This window comes from Micropterus salmoides, unplaced genomic scaffold (genome assembly GCF_014851395.1).
Source record: "Micropterus salmoides isolate LMB-PRFRI ecotype aquatic unplaced genomic scaffold, ASM1485139v1 Ms_hic_scaffold_10, whole genome shotgun sequence".
Taxonomy (NCBI): domain Eukaryota; kingdom Metazoa; phylum Chordata; class Actinopteri; order Centrarchiformes; family Centrarchidae; genus Micropterus; species Micropterus salmoides.
Window position 1 is genome coordinate 21,456,325 of NW_024040041.1, and position 19,839 is coordinate 21,476,163.

The 19,839-nt window shown below is 40.2% G+C and overlaps 3 protein-coding genes across 9 annotated transcripts in view; 1 reads left to right on the forward strand and 2 right to left on the reverse strand.

The window, feature by feature from the left end:
* Positions 1-3,350, reverse strand: part of LOC119896486 (potassium channel subfamily T member 2) — a 36,937-nt gene extending 33,587 nt beyond the window's left edge. The window contains exon 1 of one of the 3 annotated variants that reach the window (XM_038709929.1): positions 2,729-3,350. In XM_038709929.1, coding sequence (XP_038565857.1) covers positions 2,729-2,817 — 89 coding nt within the window. In that variant the 5' untranslated portion in view covers positions 2,818-3,350. The remainder of the gene's footprint in view (positions 1-2,728) is intronic. The other 2 variants (XM_038709928.1, XM_038709930.1) reach the window with 2 other exon arrangements.
* Positions 3,351-4,509: 1,159 nt separating this feature from the next.
* qtrt1 (queuine tRNA-ribosyltransferase 1) lies at positions 4,510-10,170 on the reverse strand. Its single transcript, XM_038709959.1, has 9 exons — positions 9,865-10,170; positions 9,677-9,745; positions 9,392-9,530; positions 9,095-9,289; positions 8,693-8,831; positions 8,517-8,592; positions 8,314-8,423; positions 7,784-7,868; positions 4,510-5,185 (listed from the first exon to the last, which is right to left on the reverse strand). The coding sequence occupies exons 1-9, from the start codon at positions 10,150-10,152 to the stop codon at positions 5,033-5,035; spliced, it is 1,254 nt and encodes a 417-aa protein (XP_038565887.1). The 5' UTR covers positions 10,153-10,170; the 3' UTR covers positions 4,510-5,032.
* A 197-nt stretch (positions 10,171-10,367) lies between these two features.
* Positions 10,368-19,839, forward strand: part of dnm2a (dynamin 2a) — a 29,067-nt gene continuing 19,595 nt past the window's right edge. For 3 of the 5 annotated variants that reach the window (XM_038709933.1, XM_038709934.1, XM_038709935.1), the window contains exons 1-6: positions 10,672-10,832; positions 17,559-17,632; positions 17,839-17,988; positions 18,960-19,163; positions 19,429-19,527; positions 19,623-19,783. In XM_038709933.1, coding sequence (XP_038565861.1) covers positions 10,672-10,832; positions 17,559-17,632; positions 17,839-17,988; positions 18,960-19,163; positions 19,429-19,527; positions 19,623-19,783 — 849 coding nt within the window. Of the gene's footprint in view, positions 10,833-17,558; positions 17,633-17,838; positions 17,989-18,959; positions 19,164-19,428; positions 19,528-19,622; positions 19,784-19,839 lie in introns of all 5 variants that reach the window. The other 2 variants (XM_038709936.1, XM_038709937.1) reach the window with 1 other exon arrangement.

The following is a 19,839-nucleotide window of genomic DNA, read 5'->3' on the forward strand; positions in this document are numbered from 1 at the left end:
TGCTCGATATCATGTTAATTTTAGGCAAAAACCAGACAGCTCCTTTGACTGTCAAAATCCTTATCAACCTGCAAAATATCTGTATTTAATTGTTCAGTCATCTGGCATTTCCTCAAAACAGAAGCCTCTGACTCACTGCCAGAAAATATAAATGGTCATCAAAACAGTATCATTAAAATGTTCCTACTTCTCCTGTGTCCTTGACACATTTCTGTAACAGCAGGACACACATTTACTTACTGCTCAATTATCAGGCACAATCTTGATTACAGTTATGGGTTGTAAGAAAAGCACATATAAATAAACAACAGCAGACCCATTTTCAAATTCTGTCTTGGAGGTTGGGTTACTTTATTTGAACTCGTAGGTAGATTTTGTGTAAAATCTAATTTCTGTTTGTTGGAAAAAATATATATACAGCCAATGCCTTGTTGCCAAAGACAAAGTCTAAGATGTTTTCAGTTTTAGCCAAATCTTGTTTTAGCCAAAGAGCAGTTTAAATTAAAATATAATGTTTAAATTATATATAAATACAAAAAAACAAGAATTACAAGAGAGTTCATGGTATTGGAGGCACTTCAATCAGAACAAGATATAGAGGGGTGGGGGTACGCCGCCGCCGCCCCCCCCCCCACACACACACACCCACACACACACCCACACACACACACCCACACACCAAGAGGGATGTAAGCTGAAAGGACACGAGAAGGCCCACAGAGGGTGACAGAAGAGGGATTATAAGACTCAGTAATGTATGTGTATGTAAAGTATAACCGTATGTGTCACAGAGATAAGTTATGCATACACATATATAGAAGATGTGTAGAACTATCTGTGCACCCGCACCCACAGGGACCCTCGTGTTCTTCGGGATGTTAGTTAAAGGCTACTCTTAGATTAATGGATCATGGGAGACAAACTGTGATTCAGCTGTAACTTAGCTTTCACTATCAATCACAGCTCTCACTTTACTTTCACTAATCAGTCAATTCTACTCACTGGGCCACGGAGATCTATATCTTGACCCTCACTCCAGCTCTTCTTGATGTTAGATGAAAGCAACACACACACACACACACAGTTACACTCACAGTTACACACATCAGAGAGACAAAATAGGCTACTACATTTCTTTGCTATATAAAAATACTCATAGGATCAACCTAATATGTGAAACATGCAGTGTGTGTGCACTGGACATTACAGCTCTGCACCATGAGAAACAAATGTAACATGCCCAGCCCACATAAGCTTAATTTGAACCTCAGTACTTTCTAGAGCCCTTAAAATGATCAACAACAGGATATCCCTGAAAACACATTATGTGTTTAGAGGGTATTACAACACATCTGTGGCACACACACAGCCTTCACCAAATCACTCACAACCACACTGTCACTATACACCTATTTTGTTTCCGTAACATTTATTTGGTGAAATTATTACCAGCCGCGACAGTGTGGCTGGTATTGTTTTCACTTCATGAGTTTGTAGGCCTATGTGTAGTGCCTGGACTATAAAAAGTAATTTTGCTTCTTCCAAGAAACCAGCAGCCCCCCACACCCCCCATCACTAAACCTCTGTAATCAGGTGACTGAGGTCACCCTTCATCCTGGTTTGGAAACATTAGTCCTTGGGCAATAACCGACAAATCACAGAAGGCCAGAAAAACACGACCAGAGTGAACGGGCCCGTTAAGGCTTCATCTGTGCAAGATAAGACCCTTTCAGAGGTCATCAATACAAATAGCTTACATATGCTATGTATGTATGGTATGATATGTCACAAAAAAGGACAATGCTGGATGCTTTCGTATAGTTTCAATAATATAATAAGCATTTTTCTCAGGCTTCTATGGCATCTTGCAGCAGTGCCTCTGTGAAGCCTGGCAATGGCTGGACCTGGATTGTCTATGCTTTCAAGCAAGATTCCCCCAATTATATGATTCGAAACACCCACTCAAGTCACAAGCATTTTGGGCCTCATTTCCACCTAGCAACAAGATACACCGAGCGTGAAATGGAGGTTAAGGTTTTCCATTAGACAGCATAATGAAATAGCAAAATTAAGCAATGCATATCATATAGCACATCAGATCTATGGGAGTGTATGGAGTGTAAGTAAAGGTTAATTGCCAGTTACAGAGAGCACCCACTTGAAATTGCCTGTCCAGGTGGCAGATGGTTCACTGTAAAACTCACACTGTAAAAAGAATTATGGCATGAGAAGTAACATAAAAAGGGCAACATGCAGTAAATCTACCCTTCTTTTTCATGTACTTTCAAGCTGATGCCACTAAATTGGACAACTATTTTTCATTTTATTTTGGTTTCAAATGTAAGAAATGTAACAACTTGCATAACAGCAAAATAAATTAAATATTTCTGATTAAATATTGAGTCTCCCATTCTCTTTTGAATATTTTGCTTTTGCTTTTGGTGGGATAATATTGTATGACCAGTATTAGCAGCAGTCGCCTCTGCGCTCACAATGGAACTAGTAAACCTGTTGCAGCATCCCTTAACAGAGATGCACAGCTGGCGGTAAAATACTCCTACATATTCATACACCGGAAACAACGAAATCACAAAAAGTAAATACAAACACAAAACAAATTGCAGGTATATGATGCTCTTATGATGCTCTTATGATGTTCTTATGGCGCACATATGCGCAACTGATTTAGTGCGCCGTGCGTAAACGATGCAAGTGGCTGCATCCTTACCTGTCGTCGGTCTGCCAATCCCCGAGCAACAGGTCTCGAAACCGGTACCGAGGGGGCAGCGGGAGCACCTCCTTCTCCAGTTCGACCATGGTCCTCCTCCTCAGAGCCCCGAGACAAAGACAGATATCACCGCAAACCGCACCTCCACGCCGAGGAGGTGGACCCCCCAAAACCAACTCCGTTCCTCTTCCTTCTGCTATTCAAAACGTAGTAGATTAATAACGAACACATTGATACACCTCATGGCATCAGTCTTTGACCTCACTCCTAAACAGAAGAACCAACTTCTTTCTTTTCTGGCACCCGTCACAATGCAGCTCTACTTTTCTTCCCGCCGAGGCAACAGGTCGAGGATGTTCATCCGTCGGTGTGTTGGGGAGGCTCCACTTTAACTGTGACAGCTGAAGAGCAACTGGTTGTCTCTCTCAGCACCAGCATCCTCCCTGCCTGTGCTACGCATGGACGCGCTGTCTGCAAACGTGTAGCCAACCGTCGGGGACTACTGTAGGCTACTGTTGCGACGACTTTTCATTTCAGGAATAACAAAAAAAAGCCACAATTACAAAAACAATACCTACTCACAAATCTACAATATTGTAGGCTACAATACGCCATCCCCGTCAACATCGCGCTGCACGAGCATAATAAGCTACTATCCTCTCTAATCCTGAATGATAATAAAACTGTCAATCATGTACACGTGATCCTCATTTCTATCATACTTATGTGAAGACCTGCGCGCATCTCAGTCTTACGTAGCCTATATTTACAGTTTTCCTTTTGTTGCTGGGCTTCTAATAGCCTAAATATTATGGGATTGTAGGTCTTTTCGGAGTCAGTTTAAGAATCAATTATGTTCGTCTTGCTGAAATATACATGAGAACACATTCAATTCATGGACTGTAAGCTTGCCAACTGAGCTCTAAGCATTCATATGCTAAATATAATCAAAATACACAGTGGGAGCAGAAGATTTTTTTTAAAGAAAAAAGCATCCATTCTCACGACAATAACCATATTCCTATACTATTAAAAAAACAATACAATCATCACATTCAAATGAGAAGTTCCTCTGAATGAGGGCTATTGTAATATAAAATTACAAAAAGGTAACAATGAAGTATCATCGCAATCCCCCCCCCCCCCCCCCCCAATGAATTTTAGTTAGCTCTTATTGTAACTAAATAATAAACACTAAAAGTATACTGCACTTTCTATTGTACTACACTGTTTTGCTAGATATTAGTTTTACTGCCACTTATTACATGTCACAGGTTTAATTTCATAGAGCCTGTGGTCATCACAAAAGCGGTAATGAAATTCTAATGTAGTACTCAAGAGGACTGTTGACTCAACGCCACAGCAACAGGTGTTATTCAAATTAACTTCAAATGATTAATATTAATCACCCACAGTGGAGCCTTGATAAACCAGCACCTCTGTAAACACCAAACAAAACCTTTACTCAGAGGGTCAAAAGGATTACAGCTCATTTAATTGGTGAGAAAATTAGAGATTACAATGGATATGATTTATTTGATACTATTTAGAGGGATGCTGGCTTTAGTTTGTGAATAATTGTGATATCAATGTTTTGTGCCCTCCTAAATTTCAGCTCATATTCCTAATCTTACTATAACCATATTTTATTTTTATTAAGAGACATCTGACCTGCTGTTTACTATATTAAGAAACTCAGACAGCATTTCATTCAGTCAGACTTTGCTCTGATTTTGGTCTATTTTGCCCTCTGGTGGTCATCATGACACAAGCACACAATCTGTATTGAGCCAGAATAATTTATCTCCTTAAGCAGTTAGCTGACAATTACTAGTCTGTTAGGTTAAAACACCAAAATACATATACATTTATTAATATAAAAAACGAATACCTCTGTTGCGCTCAGGCATAACAAACAAGACAGGCAGGCAAAACAGTCCAAGTGGGTGGGCCTGGCTGTGTAGTCATGGTAACAACAAAAAGTGTTGGAGCATATCAGTGGAGATAGTTAATGTGTTTGAAACCTCATTTAAACCCCATTCAGTCTCAGATTATCATAATGTGTATTCTGAGGACAATTTGCAGAGGCTGAGTAAAGCAGGTTGTTGAAAAAGACAATCAGGCTTTATCCTTTCAGATCAAAAGTAATTTTCTTCATTGTCAACAAAACTGACAATGCATATAAAAATATAAACAAAGAGTATAAAAGTATCATCCATAAAAAAGTCATTTAAAAGATATAAAATCTTTAGCCACTGTTTGACATTTATCCCCATTTAGAGCACAACAGCTGCCTTCCAGGTTTTATTCCAGTGTAATGTTGACGGAGGCAAGAGCATCCACAGCCCAACTGGGGTACTGGTCACAAGAGGGAAACATTCGCTTCATGAATGTCCGTATAAACTCAGGGAAGCGGCCTTCCACAATGCTCTGTCTCACAGAGCGCATCAGGGTGAGCTGCAAAGAGAAATATTGATGAATTGAAGAAAAGATTATGTGACTATTGATCTCCGATGGGAAAGCCACTAGTCAGCATCCTCAGTCCTGTTACTTGTTTCCATGGCAACATTTTAGGCTAACATGTATATGTTTCATGGTAATTAAAAACTTGTTGTGACATTTTAAAACTAGTAGAGTAATGGGCCAACAGGCCAACGCAACATGGACGTCCCTAGAGTCACCCTGCTAGTGTGGATTAAATGGGAAAATGGAAAGAAATGCATGCATCATGAATTTTATATGTTGCATAATCAGACATGATCGGTTCTGATCTCTTACCATGAACATTATGTTTTGGGACACATCTGTCACAAGAGGACACTCTTCATTGTTTTGATAATGCCAGAGTAGCAAAGCAAGTTTGTGCCACTTTGAGGTACAAAGAGTAAGGAGGCACTAAATGATTGTGACTGAGGTGAGAGCATAGTCTGAATCATGTCACATACATTGGTAAAGTTCAACATCTTTTGTTAGATTTCTGTCAGAGCAATTCAACTTTGAAACACATCATATAAACTTGCAGCCTGGGTCATTATCTCTCTGTGGCAGGACTGAAGATACAGGAAACCAACTAACTGATAAAAGGGTAGTTTCTGTATCTTTAAATCCTTTTTAAATGAGTAACACCTGGTAACACCCTTTGTTTTTAAACCAAAAAATGAAGTCTCAATCAAGGGCAATTCTTGCTCTCTAAAATCTCATGAGGGGCGAGTTGTTGCAGGAAGACGCCGTCAGAAACGTGAGTGAGAATTGGAGGGGAGTTTGTCGTGTTGGGGTAACGTTAGGAAATAAAGACTTGCTAGCAGTTTCTCTAAGCAGGCTACACAACAAATCCCTCTCTCCTTTCTATTAGGGCTGGACAATAAAACAATAACAATAATTATCGCGATAAAGAAATTTTCAATAACAATATAACAAATGTACACTAAATATTCAATAAATGTATAATTTTATTCACCTAAATCACACATGAATTCGGACTTAATTTTTTATTAAGATGTTTATTTGTTGAGGAAAAAGGACTGAAAAAAGTTTACTTAATTTTACTTGTGCATATTTGTTGACAAAGTTTTTGTCTCTCTACCTCAGATTTGTGAAGTGATTCACTGTTTGTGTTGACCATAAAGAAAAATTTAAACCACAATTACCCATCAGGTTTCTTCAGCTTTCACTATGGGGCAAAAATCAGCCATTAAACTCGAAAGAAATAACAATTTGATACTTATCGTGATAATTAGCGATATTGAAAGATATGAAAACTTTTATCGTGATAACATTTTTGGCCATATTGTCCAGCCCTACTTTCTATGTTGTCAGACCTGGACCTTGTTTTAGAAAGTGGTTTTATTGAAAACTCTTTGAGATGGTTAAAGCTGAGATGAGGGATACTCTGGGTTATCTGCTTCAGAGACCGAGATCAGCAACTACAATAACTTATGCTGTGAAGCTAAACTGGTCAACTAACTCTGAGTTTCTCCCTGACTCTTCACTTACAACGTTTCACTTCCTCGTTCACACTGTCGATATCAAAGCACATTCTTTTGCAGAAGTTGATGTCTTTCGAAACATCTATATTCCTGTTAACATGACCGCTTTTATGATCAGTCATCGATGTATGCACAGAGACAGCGATCTCTAAACATCATGGATTCATTCTCAGCACAGAATAAACTCTACAGGCTACACTGTCCGTCTTTAGAACACTGTGACTCTGTGGACATTAAGGCAGCTGTCAGGTTGGCTGCACTGAAACATTTACTGTGGGCTACATTACTGCATTAATCACTGTTAAATCAAACTAGTCTGTTTGAGGTTGTAAGTGATCAATCAAATAAAACGACATCCGATCGAAACCGTCCATGATGTGAAATATTCACATCATGGAGATGATGCATTCATAGTCCTAGCGCCACTGGATTAAAATGGAGGTTCTGCTCTTTATTTACCCATTGCCATGCTGAATTTTAGTATCTGAGTCCATTGATGACAGCTTTTCTTCCATTCCCCACGCATGCGTTTCCATCAGGTTCAACATGCTCCGAGTTAATTGAACTAATTCTGATCAGCTACTCTGGAACCAAAAGAGATTCCCATCTTAGACTACGTAAGTGCCTGTCACATACATCAGCTCCTTTAAAGTCATTAAGGAAATCAGCATTTATATTCAGCATCATTTTTTTTATATGTCAAATGGGTTAATTGTGTCCCTAATATGAATAAAAACTAAATGTATTATCGAGCATGTTACATCTAGGTGTTTTTGCTCCAGTGTTGAATTATCCTATCCTATTTTATTTGAATTTGACAGAAACGGCACTTTCAGCAGCATTTTGAGACTCAATTATTTTGAATAAAACCAAATGGAGTATAATCCTTGTTACGGCAATGACACAAAACGTTTAAAAACTGCTATTTTTTTTTGCTAATTACTTTTGGAGGCAAAGATCACAACATTATTTCTGCTCAGTGGCAAAATGTTTTTTTGTTGTTGTTGTTTACTCTTGATTTAATCTTGAGTTATGATACTGTGTGATGTTAACCCTTTCCAATACTGACCTGGTAGGCAATGTTGTGGATGGTGATGTGATGCATGGCTGCAGTGTCACTCTTGAACAGAGCATGGAGGTAGGCCCGACTATGTCTGAAACAGAAAACAGGCTTATTATTTATATCTTCTTACCAGTTATACGGTTATACAACATACAGTATTTGTGGTACAAAATGCCAACCACTGGAACCAAAATGCAGCAAAACTGTCAATCCACACATTTAGCACAACACACTCTTACTGCATTGTCTGCATTGCATTTTTGAGCCAAGCGAGATCAAAGTAACCATTTTAGGGTAGCTGTAAGTCTGTTCTGGTGTTCTGTTACTCTGGTGTTCTGTTTAATATAGATTAATTAAAAAGAGATGCTGAGAAAAGAAATCACACTTTGAGGTAGTTTTGTATTATTAATATATCATCACTTACGCCAAAAATATGCTGTTGACTGCTAGGACCCAAAAGTGGAATGCCAAGATTTACATGATGTGAGCCAGACCTCAAAGCTTACACAATGATCTTTGGTTTGTTCTTTACCTACCTCTTGCAGGTGGGACACCTGCAGTCTGGGTCTATGGGCTGGAAGTCCTTGGCATACTGCTTATGTTTTACTTGGACAGATCCCCAAGGCACCAAGGCAGAGCCAAACCTCTGAGGAAAAAGGAACATGGCTGTCAAAAAAATAGTTGAAATAAGTTGCCAATTTAAAAGTGATTATGAGAGTGTGAGGTGAAGAGAGCTTACTGCAGTGCGTGTGGGAAACACGCAGTCAAACATATCACACCCCAGAGCTACACATACCACCAAATCCACAGCATATCTGCAGCACAAAAGGATAATTCACACTTTTATCTCAATTTTTAAGCCCATAATCAAGACAGTTCTCCTGAGATATATTATCAGAATACAGGCAAACATACCCCACACCCATGAGATATCGAGGCTTTTCTCGTGGCAGGTGGTCAGTGCTCAGTGTGACCATGCGCCAGAAGTCATCCTTCTCCTCTCCTCCACTCAAGCCTCCGATAGCAAAACCGGGAACATCACGTTGAATCATTTCTACAGGAAGGGGATTTTATAAATAAAGCACAGGTTTGAGTCCTTATCAGTGTCTCACAGAGTGGAAAAACATGACGTGTAACCTTTCTAGTTAATATGACCAGTTTCCAAATTACTTTAAGTAAGTGGATTTTCAAGGCAAATTAAACATGTTCTGAGGCTCCATCCAAATATCATCAATCCTCCAGCATGCTTGTCAAAACCAAGGACAGATATAGGTGAAAAGTGGAAAAAGGATCATCACAGAGCAGGATTCTTATTACCATCTAGACAGGCCTTGCGCAGCTTTGAGTCCAGGCCTCCTTGGATGATGGCGAAAAGGTTCTGTTTGTCTGGATTTTTATTGGCTGCTATGCAGCGGTCCAGCCAGCGAATGGATCTGTACATTGCCTCCTCCACCCGTGGTCCTGTCACGGTACTGCTGACCACATCATCCAGCTGCATCATAATGTCTGACCCTGGAAAAACATGGAGAGGTTTTAGCCACTGGGACATCGAGGGAAAGGCACAAAGGAACATGTCACTTAAGAGTGATTTAAATGATTTTACTCCTTTCCGACCTAGACTGTTCTGTATGCTGATGGATTTCTCAGGACTGAGGAGGATCTCTATGCCATCATAGGGGGACTTGAACATTACCCCTTCCTCTGTGACTTCCGAGAGTTCAACAAGAGACACCATCTGAAACCCCCCGCTGTCCTGTAAACAGAGGAAAGGGAAACACAAGATTTCACCCCAAAGCTAATCACCTACCACTTGTACAGTGTTGTGCTTTTATGAATATTAAAAATCTCCACCTGTATTGAACTTTTTTGTAATCTATGCATTCTTCATTTCACACTTACAGTTAAAAGATTTCTCTTCCAGTTCATGAACCCATGTAAACCATTGGCTTTCTCGATCAAATCAGGGCCCTGCAAGCAGTAGAGTTGAAATGGAAAAACACATTTACAAAAGAAAAGTTGTCATGAATTTGTACAGCCACTACTAAAATCAAATGAATCATAATTTAAAAAACTGTATTATTTCCTACCGGTCTCATGCCCAGGTGGTATGTGTTTCCAAGACAAATCTGACATCCAAGACCATCCAGCTGATCCACAGTGATTCCCTTCAGAGTCCCCTGGGTACCGACAGGCATAAAAACCGGGGTGCTGACGGCGCAGTGTGGCAGTATTAGATCACAAGCTCTTGCTTTTGTCACTGGGCACTCAGCAATAATTCGCAGACTGAGGGGAGAGGCTGCAGACAGAGCTTTCTTTATGTACATGTTGTTTTCTGAAGTATTTGCATCAACCCCACACTCTGTGGCAGCAGCCATCTTGCAGTGAGCATGTGACGTAAAGCGTCTGCAACTGATAATCGCGTTAGCCAATCGAAAAATGAGGAATTTGTTCAGAGTAAAGAAAACGCCTTTCAGTCAGCCAAACAAAATAGTAGCTTGATTGAAAGGCAGAAAAAATAGCCAATAGACTACCTGATTTTGCAGACAAGAGGCGGGTCTATGCTCACCGGTTTCGATCGGATGTCGTCTACGAAAACCGGATGGTGGTTGTGTAGAGGAAGTTTTGTTTTGCGAGTTTTCCCGTCCGTGTCGACTGACTGAGTATTGCGCTTAAAATAACACGAAATGATATTAGCGTGAATTGCATTACAGGTAACCCCTAAAGTGCTCAAGGAGAGAATAAAAGCTTAAGCTGTTTGAAGCGGCGGAACTCAACACTTCAGAGTAACCCGAGAGGACCTTTCTGCTAAGCTAACGTTACCTACATAGTCAGCGCGGCTAGCGTTAGCCTCTGGTCTTCGTTGTGTTGTAGGGGCTCTCCGAGCTAACGAAGCCATGGGGAACCGGGGCATGGAAGACCTGATTCCCCTGATCAACAAGCTTCAAGACGCTTTCAGCTCAATTGGCCAGAGTTGCAATTTAGACCTTCCTCAGATTGCTGTGGTCGGTGGACAGAGTGCCGGAAAAAGCTCAGTCTTGGAAAATTTTGTCGGCAGGTAAGCTAATCATGGCAGTTATCTCATAGTTTACGTAATTTCTTGCGTGGTCTACCATTCCCAAACTGTGTTTTTGATTGTCCAGCAGGTACGATATGTTTTTATATGCCATGCCATACCATAAAGCTGAACTAACGTTACTCTACCAGTTGCTACGTAACGTTAAGTTACGCACTTGTCGTAAACTTGCCTTGATAGTGTGGCTGCAGGTTCAACAACTTCACGTATATAAGCTAAGCTACAACTCATAATCGTTACGCCCTTCATGAAGTTTCATGCACCCATGGCTCAAGTATAGGCTTTATTAGTTTTAACAAGGCAATCTTTAAATTGAGGGTACAAACGTAAGTATATAGACTATAATGCTCTTTGACAATAATCATACCTTCTAAAACTGTCAGTAAATATATTTTGCCCTGTATCCTCTACACAATCTGACATTTTATGAAAATGACATCAATTAAGGTTTGCATCTGTAAAGTGCCTGTTGTGGTACTTCTGTTGTCTATTTGGCCGTTGTTGTGAATGGGAACTTCTCCGGAGGCCTTATTTATAACTCCATGCCACACAAACAAAGTCCTGGATTTGCATTTGCCATTAATTGTGATTTGGTCTGTAGGTCACAGCTGTTGATTGGAGTTTTATTGGGCCACAGAGTTTGTTGTTTGATTGGTGTGCCTATTCCTTCCAATGTGTGAGTACAAATATGTTACTGGAAAGGCCAGTAGAGTAAAGCGGTGGAGGCAGAGCAAGCCACCTCCCTTCCTTAGGGATGTGTATTATTGCACCTGAATTGATCCCCAGTGCATTTTATATAATGCATCGCTTTTGACCTGAAAGCTCACAGTTTTGCTTTAAAAAATTGACAGTTTGCAGAAGCTGGCATCTGTGGCAGACACAACTTCTCTTACCACCTTCCTCTTTTGTTACTGTTTAAGGCAAAACTTTAGAAACTGAGGAAATAGCCTCAACTTCTCTCCATTGTCTGTAGAGTTAAGGTCAAGCTACGGTGCTCCTCGACAGGCTGGTCCTGTTGTCCTCTCCCACATCAGCAGTGAGTGAGATCACCCTGCAGATACAAAACAAGCTCACTCTAAAGCAGCCTGTTTAGCAGGTTTCCAACCCATTCAGAGACACTGTGTGTGTGTGTGTGTGTGTGTGTGACCCAACCCACTCTGTGATCGCACAATCACACACATACACGCAAAGCCAGCTGACAGAGAAGAGGAAGTACATTGGCTATTAAGGTGGCATACAGACAGGCCTTTGGTTGAAAACATGTCGTAAATGTTCTTAAGCAAGAACACACACATAGATTAGACTACCACTCAGTGCACATTAATTCAGATGAGTCGGACTTTGAGAGCACTTGACATATCAGCTGCAGGCTTTCCACTTTGTGCCTGTTGGCAGGACTAACATACACCCATGTGCTGAAACTTTGCAGATATGCTATAGCGTATTGTACACTTGTACATGCTTATCCTTATATGAAGTATTTGAGTTGATAAAATGTACCACAGGCAGCTACTCTGTATGGCTGTTACCGCTGTACAGATGAACGTGAGGGCTGACAAGGTGGAACAGTAGAAGTCAAACGTTTCTACAAGGTCGAGTCTTAATACCTCAACCTGGAAGCACTTGGGAGGTGCTGCATATCACTATAGCAACTGTTGCTCTCATGTACAGGTGACTCATTGTTGATCTAAGGGCTTGTTCAGGAGCTCAGGAGTGGCCGATACCTACCCAATACATTGGTTTTCAATCATCTGTTAAACAAAGCTGTTTAGTGTTGCATGGATAATAGATTTGCAAATTCTCTGTGGGTACAAAATACTTTAACCGCTGAGCATGGAGCTAGTGTCACTCTGTTGCTGTATGATTTCCCTTGTGGCTGGGGTCTCTTTCTTTGGTGAGGTGCATGTTGTGTGTGAAAGGCTGGCTTCATCCCAGTGTCCCCCAGGCCTGGAAATAATCCCTCTTTCCCTTTCTGTGGCACCAACACCAGAAATAGAATCACTTAGTTCTGGGAAGAGACAGATTTCATTGTAATATGCATGTCTGTCGTTGCTTTACATTTCCTGACACTGATGAAGTAAGGGAAAGTAAGGTTAGACCAGCTGGCTGGTCTGCATTCTTTGCTGGACAGGAGCTAATGAAATCACTTTTGGCTCAACAGCCTCAAATATATATAAATTCATGAATGTTTCTGTCTTTTGTTATGGGGGCATGTGTGGATGTGTTGTTACCATGTTTAGATTTTGCATCAAGGCAAACTAATGACAGACCTTAAGTTTTGCTGACAAAATGAACAAATGCTCAATGCATTATATACTCTCTTATAAATCTGCTGTACATTAATGGTAACAAGCATGTAGCCTTAGCGTTTGAGACCTAATAGACCTTTCTCAAGACAGGTTTAATTAATAACAAGAGTAATAGCTGCATTACATTCATGTGTGTCAGTGCCCTGATATTGTGCATGCTGTGTCACTGGCATGACTTACACTGACAAACCATGATCTGTGTTATCTATGTCAAGTCAGCACCTACCTGTCTCTACCAGCTGTTATGTGTACAATGTAGGGCTCACTGGAATCTCCAGACTAGTCCACTATTGAATAACTGGTTAAATGACATCAAGAGCTCCTCTGGACAACAAATATGTCAAATGAATATAAAGTGAGCTTCATAAAAGGTTAAAAAATTATGAAAGTGATTGTTACTAGAGACAATGACTTGATTTTAGTGAATTAGTGATTTTAGCTGTGGCTTGTCTGCAGTTTAATGTGTAACTGGATCATAATTAATTCTCAGTTTAGAGATGATGATCAGGCCCGTGTCTGTATTTGAGTGTGCGGTGTGTTGTGATGTCATAGTCCCAGTGGGGAGTAAAGACGTCATATCTAGCACTGCAAGCTGCCCTGGGTGGAGGCTGTTATCAGATGTGTGGCAAGTAGACTACTGAGAAACCAGGAGTTTTTAAAGTTTAACCCTTTGTCCTAGATTTAATGCTTTACTAGAGTTTAATTAATTGTTTGTCATAGATAAAGAATTAAATATGGCAGGTTTGCTCTAATTCTGTGCCACCATCACCAAAATATGACCATGTTGGCATCATTTAAAAAAAAAAAAAAAAAAAAAAATATATATATATATATATATATATATATATATGAACAAATGTCCACAAGTCTGGATGCCTGTGTGTAGTACAGTGGTCATCCCTGTGAGAACGAAGTACTGACAGCCAAGTGGCAGAGATCGAAGCAGTTGGATTTTGGTAGTGCTTGAAAGGCGTTTGCTGCCTAGCGATGCTTCTTGACATACCGTGATGTGGGAATGCGGGTAGCCAAAATTATATGTCCGTTGTCACACCAGACCCATGAGATAAGTCCCATCAAACCACAAACACATTTTTGTGTCCTACACCCTCCCCGTCAGAGCGCACTATGACCTCAGAGTTTCATACACTCATTTCCATGTTTGAAAACGAGCCTTGCCAGACTTCTGTAGACTTGAGGAAAAGGAGGATCAGCTGGGGGCTATGGCTCCTCAGTGTTGCTCTGCCTGTTTAGAAGAAGCAAATGCTGTCGGGCAGACAGGGGGAGGGGAGTTGGCACTGTCTCCCTGCCCTACTCTCTCCCTTGCTTTTGCTTTCTCTTGTGATAGACGGAGGGAGGCTCACAGACTGATGCTCTTTGCTTGGCCATCCATAATGCATGAAATGATACACAATCTGCTCAGCTTCGTCTATCATTTACAGCGCATCAATAATGTATTACCGGCCTCTTGCTTCTTTTCAATATGCCACTGCTGTTTATCCAGTTCCGTCTATGAAGACTGACTGGTTCAATTCTGTACTTGCATTATGTCTTCTCAGAAGAGCACTTTTGAGTAAACTATTTCTTTGTCTGTTTTTAAACGTTATTGGCGCTTTATTTTATTGCTGTGAATCTTTGACCAGTGGCGACTTGATGAGGCGGCTGAAAATCCACCTGTAACTGGAGAGATGCATCAGAACATTAGCAGTTTCTTGAAGGCGTCATTCTATAATGACCTGTTATCTCTCAGCAGCATCTTGCTGCCATTCTCCTTATGCAGTCAGTTTAGTTTATCTTTTCGTCAGCCTACAGTCATGTTGTTCTTTAACTCTCCCTCCCTCCCTTGCTTCCATTCCTCAACCAGGGCTTTCTATTATGTCCACTGTGTAGACAAATGCCTGCATGTTCCACATTATGTGCAAAACACAGCACCAGTGCTGAACTACAGACCTGTGGATTTTTGCTGATGTAAGGAACATCCAGAATGTTCTCCACTGTTTCATCACGTGACTATAGTGTAGGAATAGCAGGCAGTATGGAGTATGGTAGCACCTCTCTTTTCTCTTGTCCTGTGGATGACACATTGCTTTCAACCCAAAATCAGCACCATAGTTGCCTCAGGCCTGTAGGTCTGGCGGTAAGGAGGAAAAGGAATGTGGGTTAGTGACATGCTCAGCTCTGCTATGATTGTTCCAAGACTGGGGCTGGTGATTACCACCAGATGTAGTATGTTTGCAGAGCAGTAGAGAGGCCTTCAGAATTGGGAGGGGAGCGCAGAAGACTGGGTGGAGGAGCCTCATCTGAGGGCTGACTAAGCAACTTTGGCCATGTTGTTAAAAATTCCTCAGGTACCCTGCCACTAAGAAGAACAAACACTCCGACTGTGGGAAAGTTCTTATTGTTTCCTATAGGCTAGTGTTCTCAATAATGTATTATCGCACCAATAGCATTTGCTGTTGTTGTCTACTGTCATCTCATGCTTTGTGTAGTGCATTACCTTATGCAATTAAGTAGCATAATGAAGTTTGTTCTTGAGAATGTGTACATAGCAAGATAATGTTTGAGGCAGTCCTCAGGCCTTTGGTGGATGTTGTTAAGGCGTTATCGTGGGTGCTAGGTCTTGTACTGACACTGCCTGGGCTCACCCCAAAGCTAAGAGTGGCAAGCTGTAACCATTGGCTTTGCCTGTGATAAATGGGCAGTCAATGTTGGAGCAGTTTTATAGAGACCTTTGTCCATAGTAACCTGAACAACATGAAATGGCTAAATCTCTTCTTCTTCACCCTCTTTTCAGTTGGCAAAAAGCAAAACTGCACATCACAGCCAACATTTGGTGGACAGCCCAGCTGAACAGATCATTATTTCATGGTCGGGATGTCGTCTGACAAAATCAACATATTTGCAGGTCAATGACAACAGCTGTGCTGTATGACCGGCTATATCGATGTTTAAATGCGTGATAACTAAGGCTAAATTAGAAGACAGAAAGTTGGCTTCTTAACTTTGCTGGCACGCAGCCTGCAGCTGTGACTAGCCTACAGACACAGCTGGTTATTATGCAGAATGACAGCCCATTACACCTTCATTTAGTGTTCTCCTGCTCTCTCTGGCCACCTATACTATGTTTTAATACAGTCAAATTCACAATATAGTGGTTCTCAGCCACCAATTTTCTTTTGTCTGACAAACGCAACATAAATCCTGTTTAATGACAGGTATTCAAATGTGCATTTAAAATGAATAATCACAAAAAAGTTTTAGATTTAGTCTGGATGGAGGGCTTAAACAAAGTGAAATAGATATATTTACAAATTTAACCAGCTTACTATGGATGAGTCTGTGGCCCGTTGAGATACATCAAAATAAGTGTCATTTTAATGTAGGACTTTCAGCCGTGAATCAAACAATGCATTCATATCCCTCCTAGTGTTGAGTTGTTCCATTATTGACTGTCTGTGGACCTGCTCTAGGATTTGTTTGACATTATCTTTACGGTCTATATAGTTCAGCCTAAAGAGAGGCTTATTCAGTCCCAAATTAAAAGTAGGGTTGGGCAATAAAACAATGATAATTATCGTGAGGTTATTTTCCTCTAACAATATAACAAATGTTCAATAAATGCTTGATTTAATTTGTTTGAATAACAAATGAATTAGCACTAGATTTTTCTATTAAGATTTGGTTTGTTCAGATAAAGGGACTGAAAAAAGGATTTTACTTAATTTAACATCTTTAGCATCTTTGTTGAAAAAGATTTGATCATAATTGTTTTGAATGTTCTACCTCAGATATGTTAAGAGATCCACTGTTTGGCAAGTACATGTTCTCACCATAAAGAATAGCTTAAAACCACAATTAACCATCTGGATCCTTCAACTTTCACTCAGGAGCAAAAATCAGCCTTAAAACATGAAAGAAAAAATGGTTTAACATTTATTGTGATAATTTTTGAAATCGAATGATTTTAATTTTTTTATTGTGATAACAATTTTGGCCCTATTGCCCAGTCCTAATTAAAAGTAAACTGAAGTTTAGAATATCGTAGATATAACATCTGTGAGTTCTATTTAAGGTGGATTTTCCCTATAACCGCAAGTGTGGATGTGCATGAATTGATCTCTAAAGCTCTAATGATGAGAGTAAATGACTTTGTCACATTTAATTTGTTTTGAGACAAGCTGGAGGCGTGAAATTCCCCTGTGCCCATCAATTTAGTAGAGGCCACGCTGTGAGGAAATGGACGTTTGAGTGTAATGAATATTTGAACATTCTCCATCTTATTTTATTCTTTCTCTCTGTTGCTTTATCTTTCTCTGTCCTGAACTGCCCCATTTTACCAAACATACTGTGCTTTGATTTCCTTCATTTTCATCCCTTCAATTTATTTTTCTCTCTCACTCAGGGACTTTCTTCCACGTGGATCAGGCATTGTTACCCGTAGACCTCTCATTTTGCAGCTGGTCAACAACAAAGCAGGTGAGTGTACCAATCCTGTGCTCAGGACTGGCTGATCTGTATATAGCTTCCCTGTCACAGTGCCTCAAGCAATGCCCACTGTCTGCTCTTTGCTACCTTCATCTCTTTAATTTAATATTCTCTCTCTTCAATGCTCTTTTTCTTTTTGTCCTTTTCTCTGTCTCTACCCGCCACTTCTGTATGTCACTATTACCCCGTGCGTGTAGAGTATGCTGAATTCCTGCACTGCAAAGGGAAGAAGTTTGTGGATTTTGAAGAAGTGCGGTTGGAAATTGAGGCAGAGACTGAGAGGATAACGGGCTCCAACAAAGGCATCTCTCCCATCCCAATTAACCTAAGAGTCTATTCCCCAAACGGTAATATGGTATATGACAATATATACTGTGAGACGATATACATTTGTCAACAATTAGAGATTTTCCCATACTGTTTATATTGTGTCTGTATATTATATCTGTTTATTATCTGTGGTGGTTTAAATTATAATACCATGATTTTATCAAATCAGTATGTTGAAGGATCTTGATCAGTCGGGTAAGTCTAGTTATTGTGTCCATAAAAAAAATCTCAATTGAATTTTGAGAAAATGTAATGTATCACAGTATACAGGATATATCATAATATTACTTATACCATGATAAAATATTTTATCGTATTGTGCACCCGTAATGCGAAAAGCATGGAGAAATTTTCTGTGTCTTGTAGCTGTTTTGTTTTTTTGACATCTACCCCTCGATGTTTACTAAATTACTTTGAGTCTTTTTAAGATAAAAAAACAAAACATATGGTTGTGGTTTAAAGCAGTGTGGTTTTGGTAAAACACTGAAAGTAACTTTTTTAATGTTTAATGTGTTTTTTTGCTCCATCACTGAATAGCTGTCAAAAACATCTATTCATCTCCTTGTGGGAGCTGTCGCAGGAATTCACTGTCATATTGGACATTTTTAATGTTTATTTCTTTAAGAACATATTAACAACACCGTGTATAGGCTGTATGCTTTGTCAACATGGCGATTGGCCATTGAGAGTGCTGTTGATTAGTCGTCAAGCATTTATTTGTCTTGTGTCTGTCACAACGTTGGTTTCCGTTCAAATGCTGATGTGTTAATGACGTGTCAAATTAAACTAGATACAGTGCTTTGTTAAATTAAAAAAATTAATGGTTAAGGAAGCACATTATGTGAATAAATGATATATTGTTGAGATATGTGTAGGTTGGGTTTGTAATAAGACTACATTCTGAAAAGCCAGATTATTTACTTCAACTCAGCTGATGGGAAAACATTTGCATTTCTCATTTTTTCTGACTTCTGTCGATGTGACTCAGTGCTGAACCTGACACTGATCGACCTTCCGGGAATGACTAAGGTTGCTGTCGGAGACCAGCCTGTAGACATCGAGCACCAGATCAGGGACATGCTGTTGCAGTTCATCACCAAGGAGAGCTGTCTCATCCTGGCCGTCACCCCTGCCAACACTGACCTGGCCAACTCTGATGCTCTGAAGATCGCCAAGGAGGTGGACCCTCAGGGTAAGCATGGAGCTTTCTGGTAGTTCAGAGATCAAAGAGTAGGCCTTCCAACACTTTTTTTTCTCATGCTGTCTGACGAAACAAAAAAAATTACATTAAACATATTCCTTGCCCTCTGCTAGGAAAAGGTCAACGACACTGACATAATTTTTCCATTTCAGTACTTTTCCTCTGTATTATTGTCTAAGACCTGTAGTATGAAATAAGGTGAGATGTAATAGATCAAATTTGAATATATGTAGTTTCACATTCTTATTTTGTGCAGGTATGCGTACAATTGGTGTTATAACAAAACTGGACCTGATGGATGAAGGGACGGATGCGAAAGACATCCTCGAAAATAAACTGCTGCCACTGCGTAGAGGTGAGGATTATACATACACATGTGCGCACACGCACACACGCACTCGCAGGCTTTATTCCTGACTTTAGAGTTACTAATTGTGTTGTCGCCTGCAGGCTACATTGGTGTGGTGAACCGAAGCCAGAAAGACATTGATGGGAAGAAGGACATTCGCGCTGCTCTGGCTGCAGAGAGGAAGTTCTTCCTTTCCCACCCTGCCTACAGACACATAGCAGAGCGTATGGGCACACCACATCTACAAAAGACACTCAACCAGGTCTGCTATCAATTTTTTGTTTCCTCTCTACCATGATGATTGATTCTCATAAAATA